The sequence below is a fragment of the Urocitellus parryii genome, chromosome 9 (assembly GCF_045843805.1).
Source record: "Urocitellus parryii isolate mUroPar1 chromosome 9, mUroPar1.hap1, whole genome shotgun sequence".
In the NCBI taxonomy this organism is placed as follows: Eukaryota; Metazoa; Chordata; class Mammalia; order Rodentia; family Sciuridae; genus Urocitellus; species Urocitellus parryii.
Genome location: NC_135539.1, coordinates 107,308,264 through 107,326,925, shown reverse-complemented (window position 1 = coordinate 107,326,925; position 18,662 = coordinate 107,308,264). Strand labels below are relative to the sequence as shown.

At 49.0% G+C, this 18,662-nt stretch overlaps 1 protein-coding gene across 1 annotated transcript; it reads right to left on the bottom strand.

Annotated features, from left to right (window-relative positions):
* Positions 1 to 242: 242 nt before the first annotated feature.
* Positions 243 to 2,600, bottom strand: Rd3 (RD3 regulator of GUCY2D). The gene is made up of 2 exons (XM_026387370.1): positions 2,305 to 2,600; positions 243 to 534 (listed from the first exon to the last, which is right to left on the bottom strand). The coding sequence occupies exons 1-2, from the start codon at positions 2,598 to 2,600 to the stop codon at positions 243 to 245; spliced, it is 588 nt and encodes a 195-aa protein (XP_026243155.1).
* Between the last annotated feature and the right edge of the window lie 16,062 nt (positions 2,601 to 18,662).

Genomic DNA, 18,662 nt, shown 5'->3' with positions numbered 1-18,662 from the left:
GGGCGGGGGTGGGGCCGCCTGCCACAGCAGCTTCACGCCCTGACTCTCCTGACTTGGTCCCAAGGTCAGAAAAGGGTGAGATGGGGAGAGGTCGACCCATTTTACAGCAGCATCTTGGGATAGGGACGCCTCTGATCTCTTCATCAGGGTTTGGGGGAGAGGTTCCAGGACGGACGACCAGGTCACCGGCCTATCATGCCCTCCTGCAGGTGTCTCGGCTTTGAACAGGGGCGTGGCCGAGGTCAGTTGGCCTTGGGTGCCCGAAACTCAGGCATGCTCCAGGTGCGGGACGGCCTCGGCGCGTCGCGCTCCACGTCCTCCGAGATGGTCCGGATGTCGCTGGCGAAGGGCGAGATGCGCGCGCGGCTCTTGAATGTGCCCAGGCTGCCCCGGGGTCGCAGGCTCCACTGGCGCGTCAGCTTGTGGGCCTCCTCCTCCTGCTTCATCCTCTCCAGGACCTCCTGCAGCACCGAGCGGAAGAGGCCGGACACCTCCTGCACTTCGGGCTCCTGCTCCGCCAGCAGCTGTCGGAACCTGGACAAAAGAGGGGGCGCCTTGGGACCCTGCGGGATGGCACATGGCGGGCCTCTAACCCTGAGGAGCCGCTCGTGCCTCCCTGTGGTCAATTCCCCTTTAGTCCATTTCACCTGCAACTGAAATCAAACAGCAATCACCCCGCCTCCCTATTTCCCGAGCCCATCCTGAGTTCAAACCCCAGTTCTGCCACTCCTGGCCTCCATGAGCCTCTGCATCCTCATCTGTAAACGGGGTGTAGGGGGCTTTCCTACTTACCAGAGAGGTTTCATGCGCCCAAGTAGGTAAAGATCCCGACACTAACCTAAGGTGGTCAATGCCCAGGTATTCTGGGGAGCCCACTGCCGTGGCAATTTTGCTGTGTAAGACTTTCTGCCTTAACCCTCTCCCTTTCCTTCTCCACACACTACCCTATGTGATCTCTGAAGTGGGTATCTGATTATGTCACTGCTTGTGACGGTGACATAAGCTGTGCCTCCCACAACTTCTCTGTCACCTTCTGGATGAGGGGGAGCTAAATGGCCGTTCACGTAGGGCTCCTCCTGCTACTTCCCCCAGATGACCCTGCATTACAGCCAGGAAGGATCCTATGAGGTTCCCACAGGCCTGGGTTGCACCTGGGTCCCTGGGTGTTTTCCCAAGCTGTTTCCGTTTCTTAGAAAGTCTTTGTTTAGCGCTCAAGAATCAATGTTAGTGAGTCCATTGAATACCTGGTTTCCTCCCCCATACTGAGAGTCAGGACTTTGCAAACTTCTTAGCAATGATGTGAGATGGGAAATGTATCAGGACAGTCATTATCTCATTACCTTGTGAGTGTTCTCAGTCTTTCCTTCACTTAGGAGGCTTGATTTGCAACTGAGTCCCCCAGTCAGCATCCCACCCCTGTCCCCAGGTGCTTCTGGAGTAGGTCTACTTGGGGAGTTTCCATGGCACAAAATCAGAAAAATGGGAAGAGTGGCTAGGATTCTCAGCCTGGATAAAAGTAAAAAGACTATAAAAGGAGCCAGAATAGGGCTGGAGAAGGCATTCTAAAAAGGAATTTTAAATGGAAACGTGTACCATAGATGCTTACACTGGTTAAAGAGATGGGTAAAGGGAGATTTGAGTAGTCAGGGGAATTTTAAAATGTTTTATTGTTGTTTTGTATTCCTTTACAAAGAGAAATACAGTTAAAAGAAATTGAGTTATTTTGAAATTATTTTTTGGCTGTTGGACTGACTACATGCTTCTTTGACTTCACCAATCTGAGACAGGACCCCGCGGGTCACCACTTCAGGAAGGTTACATTTACATTCAGGAATATTGTTGTATCCAAGCTCTAAATGTTCAGTGCCCCAGGGCTCCGAACCCTTCACACACACTCACAGTCACCTTCATACCTTAGGCAGACTGGTGTGAAATAGGATGATGAAGACACTAATTTTGGAGATTGTCTGGGAAAACTCCTCTAAGAAAGTAATAATGATCATAAAATGATGAAGGAGGAGAAGCCAGCTGTTGAAATCCAGGATACTAATAACCTTCGCAGGAAGAACAGAGAGTCCTCATCCACCAAAACTCATATGCCCCCAAGAGCTGCCTCTGCCTCTCACTGAAGCCCATGCCCCAACCTGCTGCTCCATGCTGTCTCTCAGCTTCCTCTTCCTGCCTTGCTCCTTCTGACAGATTAACCGTGTCATCCAGGAACCCTGGGTCTAGTCCTGGTGGCCTCAGGGCCCTGCCTGGAGCTACAGCCCAATAGCTGGTCCCTGTCCCTATGCCATGGATTACCTGAGGATGGCAGGCCCACAGTAGGATGGGTGGATCTTGGCACAGACATCCTCCAGTTGCAGCCGCTCCCCTGGGCTGAGGTCATAGGTAGACCGGGGCGTGCTGGCCAGCCAGCTGTAGTCCACACCGGTGCAGATCTTCCTGACCGAGTTGCTCCGCTCCCGCTGCTGCCTCTCAGCCTCTCGCATCTGCCCCACCAGCTCCATCATGAGCGTCTCCAGCACCATCTCAGCAGGGCTCCTGGATGACAGCCGGGGTGGGGGCTCATTCCACCGGAACCACGGGATGAGAGACATGGCCCCTCCAGGCCCTGCTGAAACAGAATGGGAGTGGGTCTTTCTTCCCTGGAAAATCCAGGAGACCAAGGGGTAGGGAGGAGAACTGAGCCTACCCCTCACAGCTGAGCACACTTGCGTAGTAGCTGGCTTAACCTCTGTGAGCACTCATTTCTAGTTCTGTAAGACAAGACAGGGCTGAGGTGAGAAGTGGTTGTGAATAAATGTGATATACTATAAGCACCACATAGAAGTAATATACTCACTCATGGTTATAAGGATTCTTAAAAAGCATTCTGGGGGCTGGGGTTAGAGCTTAGTTGGTAGAGTGCTTACCTTGCAGGCACAAGGCCCTGGGTTCAATCCCCAGCACCAAAAAAAAAAAAGAAAGAAAGAAAGAAAGAAAAAATGGATTGGGCCCAGAGAAACTGCTTCCTGAATCCCCACAGCTCCAAGCAGGAAACACACTGTACATGGCTGAACACAATTTTATCCCTCTGATGGAAAGGGGGAAATGCATAAATACACAAGCACACACACATTTAGAACAGATGCTTATGTCCTGTGCCAACCAAACAGGAAAACACCGTTTCCAAATGCCTCCAGCCTAGTGTTTGGACACTTAGAACTGTATAGGGTTGACATTATCCTGATAAAACCTGGCTTACCCACTATATTCATTCATTCATTCATTCATTCATTCATTCATTCATTCAGCAAACATTCATTAAGTCCTATGGACCCATCTGTGGGGGGGATACAACATGAAAGCGCAAAGGGACTCTGCTCTCCAGGGGATACAAGACTTGATGAATAAAAACGACAACATCAATGAAACGAGGTACCTGTGATTGGCAAAGCAGAGTCAGTATTGATGGGGGAGGGGTGGTTCTAAGTGATGAGAACAGTCAGGCAAGTCTTGTTATGGACAAGAGCCACCAGAAGGTGAGTGCCGGCTTCAGACAAGTGGGCTGAAGGCAGCCCAAGTGGAGGATCCAGCCACCGTACAAGGACTAGCTGGGCAGGGCATCAGAAATAACATCAGGGAACCTAATTTATCATCATACTCTCACAGGCCCTGCTCAGTGTAGATTTTGTGAAGGACAGATCAACTAGATAAATGGATAAATAAATTAAGTAATAAGTGAATGAACTGCTATGTCTGCCTCGCACCATTGTCCGTCAGAAGCGGGTTGTGTCTCTGACAACAAAGAAGGGACGTGCCATCCTGAGCTAAAGTCTAAAGCTGGTCTTCAGGGTGCTTCACCTCCCCTGTCTACATCCTCCTCCCTCCATGCATGACCCATCCTCCTCCTGCCCAGGCCTTCCAGATGCAGAGAAAAGAGATTTGAGGAATTCAGTCTTGACAGCGTGCTCATGAGAGCTGTCGTCTCTCTCTCTTGCTTTCAAGGGTCTAAACTTAGAATCACACTAAGTAAATACTTTCAATTCTTGAACAAATGCCACCTTAGCTCTTAGCTTACACTTTGCTTCCTTCAGGAGAGTTCCCTGGGTCCTGTGACTCAGAGCTAGTGCCTGTTGTCTCTGCTGCCAGGCTGCTCTGTGCTGAGCCATCAGTGCTCATTCACTGCACTCTGTGACTGCCTGTGGGCCCTGGTCCCTCTGCAGACTGAGCAAGAAAACCTGTCTGTGCATCATCCTACTAACACCCAGCACAGGGGCTGGCCCACAATAAGTACCTCACGAACATATATAAATATGAAATTATTATAAATAGATGGTCTTATTTCTCCAATAATCTATTATACAAAAACTTTGCATAATTATGTGGTTTTGTGTGTGTTTGTGTGTATGTGTGTGTGTTAGTTTTCAGTCGCTATGACAAAATGCCTAAGAAAATCATCTTAAAGGAGGAAATATTTCTTTTGACTCCGAGTTTAGAGGTTTTAGTCTTCAGGTCACCTGGCTCCGTTGTTTCTGGGCAACAGATGTTTTGAGGCAAAACATCACGATGGAAGGGTGTGGTGGAACGAAGTTGTTTACCTCATGGCAGCCAGGAAGCCAAGAGAGAGTGAGAGGAAGAGTCTGGAGACAAGATATACCCTTCAAAAGCACACTCCCAGGGGAACCTACTTCCTCAAACTAGGTACTAAAGTTTCTGCAACCTCCTAAAAGCCCCACTGGCTGAGGACCAAGTCCTCAACACAGCAGCCCTTGGAGGAACATTCCAGATCCAAACATAACAACTATCCAAACTATAACATGTATGTGCATGCACACACATGCATGTGAGCACATGTGTGTTCAAGCGTGTTACACAGCTGGGTTACAAATCTACCTGCGGGGGGGGGGGGGTTCTTCCCTCCACCAAATTTCTCGCCATTCCTAAAGCCCACTTTTGAGGAACTTATCTTTGGGTCACCAACTGCCCTCCTTAGGGGCCTGGCTTTCTTCTAAGTGTAGCTTTGCATTTGAGATGAAAGGAGGCAGCATGGTAACAGAGGGTCTTTCTGGGGCTGAGAGAAATGTGGGTGAAGGAAGGAGAGTCACCCAAGACAACATTTGCCTCCATGACAAATTGATCCCAGAACACCACACCAAGGCCACTGAAGGCCTGGTCAGTGCAGTGGGGGCTGAGCAAGGCACCCACCTGACAACTCTGCCAGGGGGATCCCAATGGAGGCTCACCTACCATCATCGCATGTCCATAGATATATTTTTACATAATATGTAAGTATGTGTATATTTGTAAATAATGTTATAATGGAGTTATAGATATTTATTAGATTTATATCACTGAATTATTGTAAATAAATAGATGATTATTTCTCCAATAATTATATCATTATTCTATATCCCACAAATGCATATTTATTTAGCTCATAAAATCGTATGTATATATGTGGTCTACATTTAATTCTAAATACTATTAAGTTAACAAAGTATTAAATAAGACATGTTCTGCTTCCTTCTTTGCCAAATTTACCTTCATAATGCCAGAATTCATGGCTCCTGGCCTGCAGCCTGCCCTTCTTCTCTCCCCCTCATGGCTCCCTCCTACACCAAGAAGGGACCTCGATGACATGCACGGGGACACCCCAGCCTTCACACTGAAGCCCTATCCTCATCCTCGTGAATAGCAGCTTTTTGCCACCCTCAGGCCTGGGCTCTTCCAACCAAGAGTCATCACCCTTGGGGGATTGAGAGGGCAGAAGGTGCCTGCACAGTGGCTTCTTCTGTGGGAAAGCAGGTGGCAGCTGTCTGGTGAGGAATTCAGGATCTCAGTCTCTCATCCCTGATATGGGGGTGAAGTGACCCTAGGATTGGCCTATCTTTTGAACCCCCAGACTCCAGAAGAAAGCCAGAGTAGAGCCTGAAGTGCAGCCTCATGGGGGTCCCTATTCCTTACTAACGAGAGTTGGTCTCTAAAGGGGAACAAAGAGAATGGAGTAGGAAACACAGTAGAATGAATCGGACATCACTTTCCTCTGTTCATATGTGAATACGTGACCAGTGTAACTCCACATCATGTGCAACCACAAGAATGGGAAGTTACACTCCATGTATGTTTGATAGGTCAAAATGCGCTCTACTGTCATGTATAACTAAAAAGAACAAATAAAAAGAGTTGGTCTCTAGAGGCAGGTAATTTGACAGAGGGCAGGGTCTGGTGGGGTGGGCCCAACAGAGATCTGTGGGTTCTGAGCTTCTCAGGCCCAGTGGTGGGGGATCTCACCACTGGGAAGGGGAGGAGAGTTTTCTGCATTGTCTCCTCCCCACCCCCCACACTTTCCAACTCCAGCCACAGCAGAGGCTTTACTGAGACAGGAGCTATTTCTGTCCTGGTGCCAGCTGCTCCCACAGGAGGTTCTCAGGCAGGTCTGATTAAGTTCTTATGGGCAAAGCAGGGAGGGAGAGACAAGGGGAGGGAGAGAGGGAGGAAGACACGGAGCAGGGACACAGTCAGATTCCAGAGATGGCTGCTTCTTCCCAGCCCTCCTAGGACCTGATCTACAGCTGAGACTGATTCCAGGGTGAGTGTAGTCTGTGAACAGCAAGAGTGACCTGTCCTGGACTTTGCACAATTTGGGTTTTTCCCCTCCCTTGCTCTGGATGAACCACTATGGAATAGCCAGACTCTTCCATGTGAGCTTCAAGGGCCCCTCACTCTCAGAACTCTCCTGTGAGGAAGCCAGCTTCCCCTCAGCCAATGGTATTTAGAGAGTCTGCCTCAAACATATGCACACTGACTCCCTTTAAAATATTGGGGCAACTTGAACATGAATTGGATGCTGGGGGATGATTGTTAAATTTTCTGAAGTTTAAAAATAGTATTCAGGTTTAGGGTAAAGCCAGGATGCAATGCCAGAGTTCGTGAGTGTCCAAAATATTCTACATTCAAGTCATTCAGACAGTGCGACGTATATGGACACTCACATAGAAATAGGGAAATTATGGCAAGATATAAACAATTGTCTTGTGGAGGTTTTGTGGGCTCTTATGGTGCTATTCTTCCAACCCTTGCACATATTCAAAATTTAAACATTGGAAAAATATCTAGCTCAACACAGACTTTTTGCAGTCACCTTTCCCTCTAATTCCATCTGGTGGGCTCGCTTCCTCTCAGCACCTCTGTCCCCAACTATGTTCATTCATTTGTGTTGCTGGGTGTCTTTCTCCAAGAGGTCCTGGTCATCAAGTCAATGGGCAGTGGGTGTGCTGGGCAGGCTTGGGGTATGGAGATAGAAACCTAGTAACACAAGGCCTGAGTTTTCTACACTTTGGCCTCAGCAACCTAGGGCCAGTGTGTGTATGTACTGTCCCTGTCCCTGTGCTGGGTGCTGGGCTCCCGGGACATTTCTGGGCTTCAGCAGTGCGGTCATCCAAGGGCCGACCCCAAAGCTCCTGCTGAGCACTAATGTGTGATTTTGTTCAAGTTCATTACCTCGCTAGGCCTTGGTTTCCTCATTTATAACATGGGGTTAAGACAGCTGTGTGTCTACTCATCAGAGTGCCTGTGAGACACAAAGGATAGTGTACAAAAAGATTTGCAAAGTGTAATCCTGTTCAGTGACCAGGCTCTGTCATCTTTAGGACACAGCCAGGTAGATTCATGGCTAAGGAATTCAGAGAGCCTGGAGAGAGGTCAGGAAGGCATGCTGCCTTTGTCCTGGCCTCACGGCTGCAGAGAGCAGAAAGAATGCTGGCTGACTCTAACAAGGACACCAGGGGAGAGGAGGAGAAATGAAAGGCAGCCAGGGACTGAGAGTTAAGGCACCTCCAAGCTTTGTGGTCTCCTGTGAAAACCGTGGGGCTGTGTCTCCCTCCTCCATCTGGGAACTAAGCCAGGGATAGGATTGCTACCAACCCTTGATGGCTGTCTTGCCTTCCCTCTCCCCAGGTTCCTTTTCCCGAGGCTGGGGCTTAGGGTCAGTCCCTTCCCCAGCCTTCTTCCTGCTCATTACCTTTACTCCCTTTGACCTCAGACTCATGCTTGGTGGCCTGCCTGTACCCCTACCCTGCCTTTGATCCATTGCCAGTCCAGGTGAAACAGGCTGGTGGTGGAGAGGCCATGAAGGCTTTAGAAGACCTGAGTTCAGCTCCTATGCCTTTGCCCTCCCTGGTATACCCTGCCTGTGTCCATGTCACCTTCATGGCTCTGAAAGAGAGAAAACAAGGGTACCTACTTCAAGTTACTGTGAGATCAGTCAGGTAACGTCTGCATAAGTGCTTTCTTAACTAACCAGAAGCTGGTCCACCCAAATCTGTGGTCATCATTGTTGCTTAGTGCAGGGATTCTTACCCTGGGGTCCTGGGAGAATTCAGAGATTATAAACTTGGATGTGGCAAAAAAAAAAAAAAAAAAAAAAAAATCTTTACTTCCACTAACCTTTAACTAAAATACTAAAATATAGTATTTGCTTCAGTTATGAATGAGGACCACAGATCATAGTAGTATCAATGGCACCTGTGATTTTATCTCTAGCCAAGATCACAGCTATGTTCCTGGATCTTTAAAGTTGTTATTCATGAACTAGCGATTTTTGCTAGTTGAAGTCATGGTATTTATTAGATCTGCCACTAGATTTTTTTTTTTTTTTTTTTTTTTTTTTGGTACCAGGGATTGAACCAAGGGGCCACTTAGCCTCTGAGCCACATTCCCAGCCCTTTTTCATTTTTATTTGAGACAGGGTCTCACTAAGTTGCTCAGGGCCTTGCTAACTTTCTGAGGCTGGCTTTGAACTTGCAAGCCTCCTGTGTCAGCCTCCCAGGTTCCTAGGATTACAGGCATGTGCCACTGTGCTTGGTCTAGATTTTATTAGTTTACACGCTGATAGAGAAGCACACATATCACCACATCACATCTGTTAAGTAGCTGCACTTTGATAGAGCCGGTTTCCTTTGCAAACCAATGGATTTCACTGAATTTACTTAGAAACATTTTTTCTGAGAATGTGTTCCCAGGCTTTGCTGACGAGCCAACGGGTCCCAGATACAAAGAGGGTGCAAGCTTGACCCCAACCCTGACTCTAACTTCTCCAGGTCTGTCTTCTGTCCTGGCATGGCAGGAGGGGACCCCAATATTCCTAGAGAAAACTCTGGGCAGGAGGATAACCAGTTCAAAGTCAGCCTCAGCAACTTAATGAGGCCCTAAGTAACTTACAGCCCCTTTCTCAAATTAAAAAATTAAAAGAGCTGGGGATGTGGCTCAGTGTTCAGGTGTTCCTGGGTTCAATCCCTGGTGCAAAGAGAAAGGGAGGGGAAGGGAAATGGAGAGGTAAGAGGAGAGGGAGGGGGAGGGGAGAGGGAGAAGGAGGAATGAGACCCAAAGCTCTAGTAAAGGAGCCTTTGTTGACCCAGAGCAGTACAAGCCTTGCATGTCCCACCTCTGCCCCTAGGTGTCGCTCTCTCACAGCCTTTCTCTTGGGTTCTCTGCTCTCGCTCCTGCCTTTCCCCTTTAGTACACCTTCCAATCCGCTGTACTCTCTCTTAGCCTTCCCTTAAGCCTATTTCTGAATATCCCTGAGGATAATGACTTTTCCATCGCTCACTGGGAGACAGGACTACCAGCTGCCACTCGTTAGAGACGCCAGAAAAACCTGCCTCAAGGGCAAGAGTCGTCTCTGGTTCCAGGTAGTTAGCAGCTGAGAGGGACCAGAGATGCTCAGTGACAAGAACAATGTTCCAGCAAAGCTCTGACCCCCTGATGGAGTGGGGAGAGTGTTCCAAGGCCCTGCACCAGTGTCCAGCCAACCATTGAAAGGTGTGCAGTCCTTGACCCAGGAATGCTGATTTCTCAGTCCAAAAAGAGCCACAGCCCAGGGGCCAAGTCCTGGGTTTCCCTCTGAGATTGGGCTCTAACAGCTGAGCTTCTGCAAGCCAGGACACAGGGCTGCCCCTGGTGACTCACTGAGCAGGCAGGCTGGCTGTGCTGAAGCTGGACCCTGGGTCTGGGCAGAGGCCCTGCAGTAGGTGCAGAGAGTGAGTACTCCTCTTTCTGGCTAATCTTCCTCCCAGGCCTGTTTTTTTTCAGGCCCAAGGACAACTTCATAGACTGCAAATTAAACTTATGTATCTTGGGTATCATGCAAAAAAGAACCACCAAGTAGGTCTACTCAGCCTGATTTGTGGATCCTCTGCCCACCTGACAAGGACTTGCTCATCAATCAAGATCCATCTTAAGGTTCAACACCTCCCTGCAGCCTGCCCCTGACTGCCTCCACTTAGGTGGCAGGGATCTCAGTATTCACTGGTGTTGGGCATGGTGCCTATCATGGCTCCATCTATAACACACATGGTTCTCCCTGTTTTGGGCTGTAGTTTCTCTTCTTCACCCAGCTATGACCTCTGCAAGGGCAAAAGCTGTGTTGAATAGGCTGTACTTGATACGTAGTTCCTGAATGAATGAGTAGCAGTCTGTCTTTGTGCAGAGGCAGAGGTACAACCAAGGGCAGGGGGCAACTGACCACAGTTGGAAGGGACTGATCCCCAAGAAACTAGCCTAATCCCAGTGTCACAGCCAGACTTTCCTTTCAATCCCAAACACCAGCCTGGAGCCCTACCCTGTACTGACCTGTCCAGGCCCACACTCTTGGGAGTCTTATTGCGGGTTCACAGGCCGCTCCACGGTCAAGGGGACTAAGGCTCACACATCACCCACACATCTTGGTTGTTGCTAAATCCCTTGATCTGACTCGGAACCTTGAAATTACAGTTGCTAAATTCATGGTTCTCAGACTGATGAGAGGATCTCTGATTTGGGTCTCATCTCCTCTTCCTTTTCCTCTCCACAAAAGCAGAAGAGAGAATACTAGAACTGGCTTCTCACAGAGAGGCTTCCTGATTCCAGAACAGACAAAATTTTTGACTTCTTTTGAGTTTATAAAGCAATGACCAGACCATGGACCAAGGATACTGCACCAGTCCACTCATTTCCTAGAACCTATGGGGACGGAAGGGGCTTACCTGTAGCCATCTGAGCCCAGGTGCAGCCTGCTCTTTGGCTCCCGGCCTGCCACCCCCATGAGGCTGAGCAGCCCAGCCTAGGCTTTCACTCCTAAGGCTGTGGCTGTTCTGGGGTGTGAGCGGGAAAGCCGCTGCCTCCTGGGGGAACTCCCTCTTACCAAGTTTCCTGAGGTTCTGTCCAAGTACAGGTTCTCAGCAGGGATCCTGCTTTCTGCTTCCAAGTCTGGGAGAAGAGAGTCTGGATCTTTTCAGGGAAAACCAGAAAGTCGGTCAGCCGAGGGTGGAGGGTGGCAGTGGCGGGCAGGGCGGGCAGCGTGGACTACATCTTTCCTGGCTCCCCCCTCTCTGATCCTCTTGTGCTGCTGGCTGCCTCCTTGTGCTTTTTGCTCTTTGTACCCCGTAGAAGTTTTTCTAGAGAAAACAGTCCTGCCTGGAGGTGAGATGCAGCCTGCTGGTGTTTGTGGAGAGTGTGTGGGTCCCAGGAGGCTGGAGCCACTGCTCCCCGCTGAACTTGGAGGAGGGCCAGCTCCCAAGCTGCGGTTGCCGTGGAGACCTGCCTAAGCCTCTTTGCCTGCCACAGTATTATCTGATGAGGGAGCATCTGATCCAGTACAGATGCCTGAGACCTGTGGGGAGAGCACGCCCGTGTCCAGATGGCATTCTGGGCCCCTTCCTCCCCCAGCCATCATTCAATGCAATGCAAACGCAAGCGGGGGACAGCAAGCCCAAGCTCATGGGTCCCTCTGGGGAGCCCTCAGCCCACCTGCTATTGACAGGTTTCCAGTTACCTGGTGGATGACTCTTGAAAGGAGGCTCCCCCCAACCTCCACCTACTCCCTCCAATAGGAGGGGGTTATTCTGGTTCAGGGCAGAGAGAACAATAGAACATAAAATATGGATTTTAAGGTCAAGTTCACGACCTTCAGGAACATCCTGCTGCTGTCTACCTGCATCCTACTCACATCCTTTCTTTCTGCTCTCTGGACATTGTGTCACTGGTAGAATATGCTACAGGCCACAGGTGCCCACTTCCTGGACATGAGGTGACACTGAAACACAGGCATGCTGCGCTGTGAGAACCCCTAGGGAACTGTAATGGGCGTTATGCTGCATTACACTAGCTCTTAGGGGATGCTGTATTGGGTACCAGGTGACAGAGTGACTTTTGGACATATCAGATTTGATTGTGTTGAAAAATGAAGCAGAAAGCACAGCCGTGGTTGTGAAATGAAGCTATGGTTGATGAGGTTGATGACACTGGCTCAGATTGCCCACCTGCCTGCATGGCTAGATTTTCATCTCCAGGTGGCAGGCCACTTTGGGCTGACCCTGTAGCTGGTGCCATCTGCCTTCCCTTCTTCTGCATCATGCAAACAGGGGGCCTGGAGGCCCGAGCTGCATCATGCATTTCTCTTGACCATTTCACAACAGGGCAGTCTCAAAGACTGAGAGGAGGATCACCAGCGGGGGTGAGGGATGCCCATGTTTTGGGGAACTGAGCTGACCTCCTCTGACCCATAGTTCCTAGGTGGCCTCCAAGGCAGGCCCAGCTAAGGCCAGAACAATCTGAGTAAGGTAACAGGACTCCCCACCTCTGAGCTCTGCACCACTGTCCTGGCACCTCCTTAGGGGTCTGGCTCGGAGATCCAGGGCATTTCCACTCTGGGAGGAAGACAGCAGAGGAATGAGAGGGCTCTGATATCCCTTTAGGTAGGTTACTAGAATCATCAAGGTGTCAGGGCGAGCAACACCTGGCTCCTTCATGCAGTATATATTTCTAGAATCCCATTCTATGTAAGCGCAATGTCAGGAGTTGGTTGAGGCTGAGTGAGCCCATTTTCCTCTCCTCCCCACACTTCCCAGTCAAGCCTCCCTATGTGTTGGGTCAGCCAAGATCAAGAGGGACATCTGGCAGATGAGCGGGAGCCGAGACAGGATTAGGACTCAGAGCTAAAGCTGGTTATCTGCCTGCTGTACGACCTTGGGTCCACACCTGACTATTCTGTGAATAATAAAAAGCCATCCTTTTGCTATAGCCGTGCTTTTGTCTTAATACTTCACACACACACACACACACACACACACACACACACACACACACACAATTAATGTGAGATCATACAGGTGAGTGTTCTGAGCCATCGGAGGGAAGACTGCTCCACAGCAGTCTATCAAAGCAGATGGCTCTTCACGACTCCTGAGCCTGTGGCTCCGGGGAACAGGTACACAGAGTTCTAGCAGCCTGTACTTCAGGCACAGCCAGACCCTTTCCCACATTTTCCAAATGACACCTATGTGACAAGGAGAAGAGGCCTTCCCTGGCCCACCTCCTCTGCTGTCCGCCGCCTTGATCCCATAACTCAAAGAGGGCTTGGCGTGTGTGCTGACTGCTAATTTATTTTGATCCGTTGGCCTGTGGGGGCTTTGTGATTATCCTTGCCGAGGAGGGAGCTCCTACTGGGGAAAGGAGGCGGAGAATGATTTTTTTTCCTTTCAGGAGACATCAAAGAAGTTACATATTCAGCGACCATTCAAATGGAGAAGCACCAGGGGGGCCACACTACTGCCCCATAGGTGGCATTTGATTACAAAATTGCAGATGTGGAATTATAAGGCCATTGGGTGCAGGGAGATTAGAGAAGATCCCTGGCTGTGTGTGTGTGTGTGTGTGTGTGTGTGTGTGTGTGGATGCTCTTCCTGTTTTCTCTTTTTCTGGCATCTTTCCAGGCTACAGGGACCATTTCAAACCATTTCTAGCCACTCAGTCACTCATGGGGTCTTCAGGGTCCTGCTTCAGATCCCGGTGGCTCAAATCCCAAAAGAGGCTGAATGAAATTGGCAGAATATTCACAGATCCAGAGCAGACTTGCAGGTTTCCCATCCCTCTTCTCTTGGTTCTCTTTCTATTCTTGGAGCCCCATTTCTTCTCCAGATGTTTGGACTGAATATTTGTCCCTCCAAAATTCATGTTGAAATTCAAACCCCCAAAGTGAAGGTATCAGGAAATGGGGCCATTGGGAGATGATGAGGTCATGAGAGTGGAGCCCTCATGGATGAGTTTAGTGCCCTGAGAAAAGAAGCTCCCAAGATCCCTCACTCCTTCCCCCAAGTGAGGTCAGAGCAAGAAAGACATTGCCCATGAATCGGAAACCAGGTCCTCAGCAAACGCCAAATTGGCTGAGTCTTGATCTCGGACTTGCATGCCTCCAGAGCTGTGAAAATACATCTCCATGGTCCACATGGTACTTTGCCATAGCGGCCTGAATGGATTAAGGCACCAGGTAAAAGAGGCACAGGGTCTGACTGTAGAAAAATGAGAATGCTTCTATTCCTCTCAGCCTACCTTCCCTTTCCCCCTTCAGCTCTTATTCTTTATTCTGCTTAAAAGGTTAAAAGATATGTGTTTGGAGTGGGGGGGGGGATATATATGTATCTAGAGAGGGGGGGATTTAAAGGAAACTAAAGCCATAAGGAGAGAGACATAATGCATTGGTCATTCATTCATTTACTGAACATGTTGACCACTTTCTCTGTTCTAGACAGCCCCTTGGTGGCCCATATCCACAGAAGTCACTCACCATGGCTTCTACCCTATGGTTTGAGAGCCCAATCTGAGGGCCTAGACAGAAACTGCCAGCTGTCCACCAGAACCATGCTCTCCTTCCAGAGTGTGGACATAATCCCGGTCAGGGCCATCCAGCCAGGGACTTTATTCCCTAGCCCCTCTTGCTCCTGGGAGAGGTGGGGGGCTATGTGATGCTAGAGTGTGGGTGGAAGGGTTACAGACTCTTCCAAGGATCATCTGATTTAAAACCTTGTGCAGTTTGCCACTTTTCACCTTTCCCAGGACTCTAAGGCACCTGGGGATGAGGTACAATTTTGAAGGAACCTCATCCCTAGATCTAATACCTGGAAAGCCAATTGCCAATCATGCATGTTGAACTCTGATATGTTTAGTGGGTCAAAGCGCCAAGAGTTGAGACGGCCGTGGGCACTACCTTAAGTAGCATAATACCCCATGAAGATGTGGACCCTCTCTGTCCTTCCCTGTGTTCCTGGAGATCACATCGCTTCCTCACTCACTTCCTTCCAGCGTTTCCGCTCTCACCCAATGACATTCCTTCATCCCATATTGTCTCCTGCCTCTGGGACTAATGCACACTGCACCCCAGGTGCCCTCCCACCTGGGAAAGTCTTGTTTATCCATGGAAGGCTAGTTTCAAGGCTAACACCTCTGTGACTTTCCCTCTGTTCTCCTAGCTCCTTCCTCTCCACTCCCTGAAGCATTGTTCTTACTTCTGTGCATACAGTTGATCTTCAATTATTTGCAGAAGTATTTGCAAATTTACCTATTTGCTAAAATTCCTCTGAAATCCCAAAATCAACAGTGGCAGCACTTTTGTGATCACTCACATATGTTGAAAACCAACTTTCTCAGCAAACACATCCTCAGCTGAGGTTGAACAAGGCCTGCTCTGCCCTCTCATTTCAGCTTTCATGCTCTGAACAATTATCCTCTCCATGATCTATTTATTTAGTGCCACACTTCTTACACTTTGGGTGTCTTGCTATTTAAATTAGTCACCATGTGTGCTGAAGTGCTGTCCAGTGTTCCTCAGTGCAAGGAGGCTGTGAATGAGCCGTATAGAGAAAATACCTGTGTTGGATGAGCTTTGTTCAGGTTTGAGATGTAGCATTGTTGGCCATGAGTTTAATGTGAGTGAGCCAACAATATATAGCAAACAAAATGTCTTTAAAAAGAAACACACATAAAACGGTTATGTATTATTGATCAGTTGGTGAAAAGGCATGACCAGGAGCTCTCAGGGACCCTGTTCCTGTATGTCCCCTAGGAGTAGTGCTTCAGTATTGGCCAATGCAATGTTCATGGCCACTTTCTAGATCATGACTGCATGAATAATGAGAATTAGCTGTTTTCTGAGCACCCAATTCAGCATCCCCTGCAGAATGGGAGCCTTTCAAGAGCAAGGAGTCCAGGCTCTAGCACATGATGGAAACAAAACAATTTAGAAAAGGTGGTATAGCTGGAGCACCTAATCTTGGTCCCAGTTTTAGGAGATGCAGAGCTTGCTCTCTGTTCTTGTGAACCTGAGCTCCGAGAGTTGCATGGTCACAGGCTGAAGGACCTGAAGAAAACAGATGTAAGCCAGGTGGGAGTGGACCATGCAGAGCTCCGGTTGAGGCTGGGCTCACACATCAGTGATGCTGAGAGTGGGCATCCTGTCCTCATCAGCAATCTGCCCCCCCTCACAGCAGCTTCTCATAGACAAGACACACCAAGGACAAGGATGTGGCCAATCTGATAGATTTTCTCCCCCAGGTCAGAATGGATGCCTTGCTTTTGGCAGGAGCAGGAATGGAACAATTCTGTCTTGCGGCCTCTCCTCAAGGAGTCCTCTGATGGACACATACTAGTTCCTGGTTAGAACTCCTAACCAGGAACCCTAAGTACATTTATTTCTTCAACCAAGATTAATGAGACATGCACTTTGGGCCAGCCCCAAGGCCTGGGGCCCAGGGTGAAAGTGGAGAAGGCAGAGCTACCTATACCTTGGCAGGGTTTCCGATCCCAAGGAAGTGTGCAGGCTGGGCAGGGCACTGCAGAGATCTAGAGACTCCTGGAGAGCAGCCCCAGACCATGGCTCCTAACCCTTACCATGCACCCTTCTCTTGTCCCTCAGCTGCTCCACCAAGAATCCCAGAACCACAGAGTAGCAAGGGGCTTGGCTGCCCTATACTCCACACCTGGTAATATCATGGGTTCAGAAAGGGCTTGCAGCTTCATCAAATAGCACAGCAAGTGAGTAACAAAGCCCGGATAGTAAGCTTTGCTCTTCTATTGCCCTGTCCACTGCTGCCTTTGTGCCACCAACAAATCAGACAGAAGCCCTCGAGCACATCACCTTAAGCCTCAGTCTTAGGTGTCAAATATATCTCATTTTCTGTCATAAGAATAAGCTTTTTTGGTGGGCGCAGAGGCACACAGCTGTAATCCCAGCGGCTCAGGAGGCTGAGACAGGAGGATTGAGAGTCAAAGCCAGCCTCAGCAAAAAAGAGGTGCTAAACAGCTCAGTGAGACCCTGTCTCCAAATAAAATACAAAATAGGGCTGGGATGTGGCTCAGTGGTTGAGTGCCCCTGAGTTCAATCTCCTGCACTGAAAGAAATTAAAAAAAAAAAAAAAGAATAAGCTCTTTTTCCTGGAGGAGTTGAGGTGGGCCATTTGTGTGTATGTGTGTTTGGGTGGGTGGAGAGGAATTCCAGGTCACTGTCTCTTCTCAGAGTTCTGGAAGGCTGCTTGAAAGAGGAAGCATTTCCTCAAACTTCCAAATGCTAGCTGCTCTTGGTGGGGGGAACATGGGGGACCCCAGGAACAGAGGACCCCAGGGATCTGTGACCTGAGGCTGAGGGAGAAGCCAGGATGTCTGGCTCCACTGTACGGGGGTGGAGGACCTGCCCTGTACAGAGCCCACAGGCTGATGGAAGGTGCCAGAAGCAGCAGCGGACTCTCAAGGGTTTTCTCACCATGCCCTTGGCTCTTTTCCCAGAAGGTAAACCAAAGGCAGAGTAACTTCCCCCAGCCAGCCACCCAGTCAGCCACAAAGAAAGATCAGAGCCACGAGAGCCACCACAAGAAAAGCAAAGAGGTCTGCATTCCGGGGATGAGGCACTGACACGCTTTTCTTTGGGGCAAGAAGCCCCTTGTGATTCTGGACAGGAGCCTCGTGGATGCTGCCAGATGCCAAGAATCTCTGGAAACCTCGCAGAGAGGACACTGGAAACAGAAATCGAAAAGACGAGATTCCGAATCATGCTCTGACAACATACCAAGAGCGATCAACGGTGGAGGAGCCACTTGAAAATTAGGATCCATCCTGCCAGGCATGGTAGCATATTCCTGTAACTCAGCCACTAGAGAGGTTAAGACAGGAGGATCACAAGTTGGAGGCCAAACTTTGAGACCATGTCTCAAAATAAAAATGAAAAAAGGGCTGAAGATATAACTCAATAGTAGAGCACTTGCCTAGCATGCATGAAGCCTCAGGTTCCATTCTCCCCCAAATTACAATATATCCATATGCCAGACTACCCAGCTTTAGGACAATGGTGACAAAACTTGTCTCTAGCTTCCTATCCTGTGAAAAATAGCAGAAGCAGCAGAGTGGACCCACTGTGTGTGCAGGTACACAGAGGTGAAATACACAGAGGAAAACATTTGTGTGGCTGAGGATGAATGTCTCACCCCCAGTGAAGAAAAGGATCACACACCTGCTGGGATTCTGTTCAAAATATTCACATGGCTGTGGTATTACCTTTCTTAAAACTAGAGTATGACACAGAAAAGAAAGGAAAGAAAAGGACATTGCGCATTTACATTTTAGATGACAGCATCGCCTCAACTCTATTTTCCTGGGAAACATTTCTTAGGGAAAGCGTCACTGCAAACTACGTGTTCTGCACTTCTCTAGACAAGGGGGTATTGTATGTGACCATAATTATGGAACTTGACCTCTTTGCTTGATGATTTTGCCAAAGAAGTATTAAACATGGAAATCCAACCTCATAATTCAGTGGGCCAGTCATTGTGCACTTGGAGGAAAATAAGCTGCAATCACCTCACATTTGCTTAGCACCT

Bases quoted from the DNA above. Each gene is read 5' to 3' on its own strand.
- Rd3 (XM_026387370.1), bottom strand. From the start codon at position 2,600: ATGTCTCTCATCCCGTGGTTCCGGTGGAATGAGCCCCCACCCCGGCTG. The intron at 535-2,304 runs GTAATCCATGGC...TCTTTTGTCCAG, and splicing joins TGTGGGCCTGCCATCCTCAG to GTTCCGACAGCTGCTGGCGG.